We start from the raw sequence: 5,811 nt of genomic DNA, 5'->3' as shown, positions 1-5,811 counted from the left end.
TGTTTAAAACACAGTGATGTCAAAAAACAAGAAAAATTATATAAAAAATGTAAAACATACAAAAAAATATGAAAAAAACAATTGCGTTCGCGACAAAAAAAATTTCATACAAAAAGCATAAAACAAAGATAAAGTAAATACAAAAAAAATTGCAAAAAATGAATACACAAAAAATATTGAATAAAAAATATTTATACAAAATATTAAAAAGAATACAAAAAAAAAAGAAAATATTGAATTTTCCAACCCCACACTTAATATGATTTTTTTAATTTATTCTTGCTCTGACTGAACCACATTTGGTAAAGGATATCTTATTTCGATATTCTGTGGTTTCAAGTCGATCTTTTCGTTTCGTTTTTTTTTTTGTTCAATTTTAGTTTACTTCTTTTTTTTAAACAAAAAAATCTTTGTTTGGATTTTTCTTCATATCGAAATCATCACAATGAACTGAAAAAAATCTTGTGCCTGAGAAAAATGTTGCGCGTAGTGGGGAAGGCAAACAAATTTCAAATTTTCACTTTATTTTTTTCCTTTAATTTCATAATTTTTTGTGATGAATGAGAAATGAAAACAAAATTATGGTGATTTCATTAAAAATACACAAATAAAATGGCAAAAAATATATATATCTCATTTAAATTAATTATTATTTCCTTCGCATTCGATATTATGTGACTTTGAATTCCGTTATTGTTTGCGAGATAAAAATTACCTTTTAGCCATTTTTTTGAAAATCACCAGAGAAAGAGATATATATATATATTGATGATAATTTTCTACAAAAATCACTTATTATTTTTCAAAACAAGATAAAAATATAAAAAAAAAATAAAAAAATTAAAAAAAATATAAAAAATATTTTTTTTACTCCGAAGCGGAAATATTTTTTAAAATTAAATTCATTTTGATTTGTTTATTTAGTATAATTAAATAGTTTTTATTACTTTTGCATCTTAATTTTTATTGTTTGCCAAAATGAATTACAAAACAACAAAATATTAAAAAAAAAAAAATAGAAATACAAATATCTTATCATTATATAAAAAAATAAAAAAACGAAAAAATACTTATATGAAAAAAAAAATAGAAAAAAACAAAAATAAATACAAAAGCAAAATTATAATTCCATATTGTACAAGAATTTTGAAATAAAAAAAAAAACACAAAAATGCACTTCCACTTCGGTTAAACATTTGACTTTTTTATTTTTTGCACTTTTAAAAATAAGTTTGAACAAATGTTCCTGGGATGTAGTGATGTGAATATAAATGAACCGACCGATGGATGCTTAATATATCAAATCTTTTGGATATTTTATCGTAAGCGACAATAGAATTTACATAAAATATGTATTTCTATTAATTTTTGCTTTTGTATTATGTCCTTGAGAAATGGTTGATAAAATTGAGGAGAAAAAGTGTTATACTTTTCGTTCTCAGTACATATTGGAAAAATTACAATTATTAAATGTTGTAGGTAGATTTTTTTTTGCGCTTGGCGGGAAGAGATCGATGCGTTTGTGATGTCACACCCGCAGCAATGTAATTCTTATGTGAAAAATATTTTAACCGAAGTATTTTTGTTCGTTCCGATTTTAAAAAAAGCTGTTGCCCAAATGTAAATAAAATTTAAAGCTAAACTGGTTTGTTGTTTTCCACCAAAGTTTAAATAAGAAAAGCGCTATCGGTTTACTCGGATTTCACCTCGAAGAGTGCATAAAACGGACAATTTTGAAATTCAGTTTTCGAGGCAGGAAATTTGTTCATGTGAAGCCTGAATTTACATTTTTTATAAGATATTTTTAGTATTTTCAAAAAGTAGCGAGTGTTGCAATAATTCTTTAAAGATCATAAGACCAAATTTTATAGTTTTTCTAATAAAATAAATAGATGGTAGATAACGTACGTAACGTTTCTCTATTTTGTTCTAATCTCAATCAACTTTTTGTGCTGATCCAAGCCTAATGGGAAAATCTTGTAACTCGCAAATGTAAAATGTAGAGTCGTAGAGTAAAGTGCTATGCAAAATTTTAGTTTTTCTCGATGAAACTATAGGGGGCTATCGTGAATAACAAATTCCCTGAGGTTCTATTACGTAATAAGAAACGACCGGCAAGTAAACGATAATGAAGTAAATAATAGTCACGACAAAGAGCGATTATGTAAAATGAATTTCACTTTTCCCCTATTGTGAGTTCCGGGCGAATAGTTGTTCACGTTCGGACATCTCCCTGTATTTTCAACTTTTTTTTTGAAGTAACTTGTGAGGTGGCGAATACCTCTTCTCTCACTTAAATTTTGGTGGCGAACAAGAAACTAGTTTATCGGAAAATGTAAATTCCCTTCAGGTGAAACTCATGATAGCTTTTAAAATTCCGGACGAAAAAAATATTCCTGGTGGAAAACATTCCACGTGAAACTCACAATAGGGCTGATCACCAAAAAAACATTTTTTACTAAGTCTTAAAAAAATCTTATATAACGCATACAAAAAAAAAAACAATTAAATTATTGGCAATCAATTCTCTAAAAGATCTGATGATACCTGTAGCAGATGTTTTAATGCAATTTGCTAACTTGATTAGCTAACGAGTTTTTTCATGAAGCACAACTTCAACAAATTTAATTGTATGTATTTGACTTTGCCATTATTTAAAAATTAATTAAAAAGCATTAAAGAAAAAGTATTGGATATTGGATAAAATAAGTTATAAGTTTCATCTCGTCGTTAACTTGCCCATCAAATACTTAAAATTCAACCAGATTTTATACTCCTGCTGGTAGAGGTTAGTAACTTGCAAGTGCTCCCTGTCTAGACAACTTCCAAAAATTGTTAAACCCGAATTTGAATTTGTTTATTATAAAGCTTCATTTTTTAAAACATTCAGTTGATCTTGAATCCTTGCGTAGTAATAATCAAATTTAATTAATATCCGTTCGGTAAAAATGATTTTAAGATATTTTATCTTTATTGCATTGTATTGCACCACAAGCAATGTTAGTTTAACTTTTGCAGAAGATACTGCTACAACTGCAGATGCTCTTAACAAGCTTGTTCAAGATTTTGAAAATTTCAAAAAACAATTAGATTCTGTAGACTCGCGACTTAAAACCATACAAAATGCTCTCGAACAAAAAGTTACATCCGATGATAGTAAATGCTTGACTCGTGATATTGTCGATGCAATTAATAATCGTCGACTTGATTTAGCCGAAGATAAATTAAGTGAATTGGGTAGTACAAAACGAATTGCCTACATCGTTCATGATGTCTATGCCGATTCGGCCATAAATTTAGACAAAATTGTTGAATTTGCTAAAAATCTGAAAAATGGTGAATATCAATTTTTGTTTTTCAATGCAATTTTAAATGAAATACGTTCGAGTGGAGAAAGTGATCCAAAGAAATTGATAGAAATTGTGGAATTATTGGAAACGGTTATGTCAAAACAAAGTGATAAAGCATTTAAGGCTAGAGTTAAAACTGTGATTGATAATGCTATTGAGGACATAAAATCAGCTTCTATAAGTTTGCTAAAACTTGCCATGGTCAAGAATAAATATCAAATTACCAAAGAAGTTGAAGATTTAACAACTGCTTTGTATGAATTCCGTTCTGATGTGTCAAATAATGTTATGGATGGTGTAGTTGATAGTGCCTTTGGAGTTGTTTCTGCTAGTAGAATTATGGACAATATTAGCAGTCAGAAAAATATTCCTCAAGTAATTTCAGGTCTAAAGGCAATATTTAATCGTTTCAATTATGCTGGTAACTTAAACAATGATGCTACTCTCAATTTGGCAGCTCATTTACGTATGCTAACAAAACGAGAGAAATACTCTGAAATAAGTCCCGAGTTGAGAGATGAAGTGGTTAAAATCGTTGAGCAATTACCAATTTGTGCTCGAAATTTATTCTTTAATACAAGAGTTTGTTTTTGGAATAGAGGACGAGGACAATATTTATATGCTGCTGATACATCGATAAGCTATGATCCAGAAAGACGAAGTATTTACACTTGGCATCCAGGTGGCGTTCAACCGGGATCATTATTCTATGCCGAAAGAATGGGTGATTCTTTCTATTTCAAAAACGAAGAACATTTCGATGAGTATTTGTATTCGGTTGGTATTGACTTCAATAAGGACATGCGGTATGTTTTTACATGGATTGCAGGCAATAATACGGATGCACAAAGTGCTTGGGGAATTGAATTGGATGGGGATTATTGTTATATTAAAACTACATATTACAATGAGTATTTGTTTGCACCAGCAATGAAATATAATCAAGATAATAATTATGTTTTTACATGGAAACCGGGTACATTGGTGAGAAGTCCAGAGTTTCAATGGCAAGTGAGGAGTTGTGAAAAGGCGCATACATTGAAAGATTCTTCTACTTAAAAGTGTTAGTTGAAATAGGGTTCGAAATAAAATACATTATAAAAAAAAGATTTTCTTTGTTTCTTTTTGTAAAACAAAAAAAAATAGTACGTATACGACCGAGTGTCCACAAAAATGAATGAAAATGAAAATTTGTTGTAATCTTTTCTATCGCTTTTCCTGAGAAGATCAATATATAGTCATTAGTAATTTGTGTGTCATACACGAGACACGGCTTATCTCCAGACAATAATCTTTTTTTTGTGTGTTAAAAAAACATGAAATGTTGCTTGACACCTGTTTATCATTATACAAAAAGGTACTTAATTAATTTGATAATTTGTAACTTGAATTTAAATTTTAAAGAAAACCAGAATTTTTTGATTTGTTGGTGTGACTAAGATCAAAACAAAAATTTTAAATAATAAATAAAAACAAATAACAATGCAGTCCAGCAAATGCGTGCAAATGAGGTCTATTTTAAGAATATCATAATAAAATTTAATCATTTCTAGTATAGAGATCAGAAATCACTATTAACCTTTATTTTTAATTAATTTTTTACTGATTGTGAGAAATACTTCATAAGAACAGTGACAGCCCTACTAACAATTTTGCTTCTATAATGCTTTACAGAAGCAACAATTCCATCTGTAAAGCTTTATAGAACCAAAATTGTTTGTCGGGAGTGGCATTAAGGGCTATGGTTGAGATTTATGTATTTTTGTTTTGAAATAGAAAAACACTACATTGACAAAAAAAAGGGAAGTATAAAATCGAAATCACTTTTGTCCAAATTCTTTAATAAATACAAGTTGAAATACGCCGATCTGTTTAAATACAAGTATAAAATAATGCGCAGAATTAAGAAGAGAACCCATTTAGTTTAAATTTTGATTCGATGTTTTTATTTTTAACCGACTCCCAAAACTGAGAAGGTTATCAATTCATCTGTATTTTTTTTTTATGTTTGTTACGTCATAAGTTTCGACTGGGTGAACCGATTTCAATGATTCTTTTTGAATTTGAAATCTGGTGCGTCCTGTCCAGTTCTTATCTTGATATTATAAGTTTATGTCTGTAGAAGTTTTTTTTTTTTTTTAGTAAAAATGAACATTTTTACCTGACTATGGCTATACTACCCTCGTAAAGGCCCTAAATACATTTATCATACTCCTGAGTTATAGAGGAAAACACAAAAGCAAATACCGCAATTTGCATATCGCACCCCCGGTGGAACAACGACGTAAGTGCAAATTTTGAATTTTCTGAGTTAAGTATGCCATAGTTCCAAGAAAAGGTATTTCCTTCCGATGAAACAAAGACCCAATTGAAAATGTTTTATTTGTATCCAGGGGGCAGAAATGTATTTGGACCGTTACATTGTTTTCAAACGTTTTCAAAATGTTTAATCTCGTTTTCT

General features: G+C 29.0%; 1 protein-coding gene across 1 annotated transcript; it reads left to right on the top strand.

The window, feature by feature from the left end:
- The first annotated feature begins 1,547 nt into the window (after nt 1–1,547).
- LOC129917903 (uncharacterized) lies at nt 1,548–4,506 on the top strand. The gene has a single exon (XM_055998111.1). It carries the CDS (start codon nt 2,949–2,951, stop codon nt 4,407–4,409), a length of 1,461 nt encoding a protein of 486 aa, XP_055854086.1. The 5' UTR covers nt 1,548–2,948; the 3' UTR covers nt 4,410–4,506.
- Nucleotides 4,507–5,811: the final 1,305 nt, after the last annotated feature.

The sequence above is a fragment of the Episyrphus balteatus genome, chromosome 4, assembly GCF_945859705.1.
Source record: "Episyrphus balteatus chromosome 4, idEpiBalt1.1, whole genome shotgun sequence".
NCBI classification, from domain to species: Eukaryota; Metazoa; Arthropoda; class Insecta; order Diptera; family Syrphidae; genus Episyrphus; species Episyrphus balteatus.
This window is presented reverse-complemented; position numbering and strand designations above follow the sequence as displayed.

What these genes read in the sequence shown, in the direction of transcription:
- LOC129917903 (XM_055998111.1), top strand. Translation starts at nt 2,949, where the DNA reads ATGATTTTAAGATATTTTATCTTTATTGCATTGTATTGCACCACAAGC.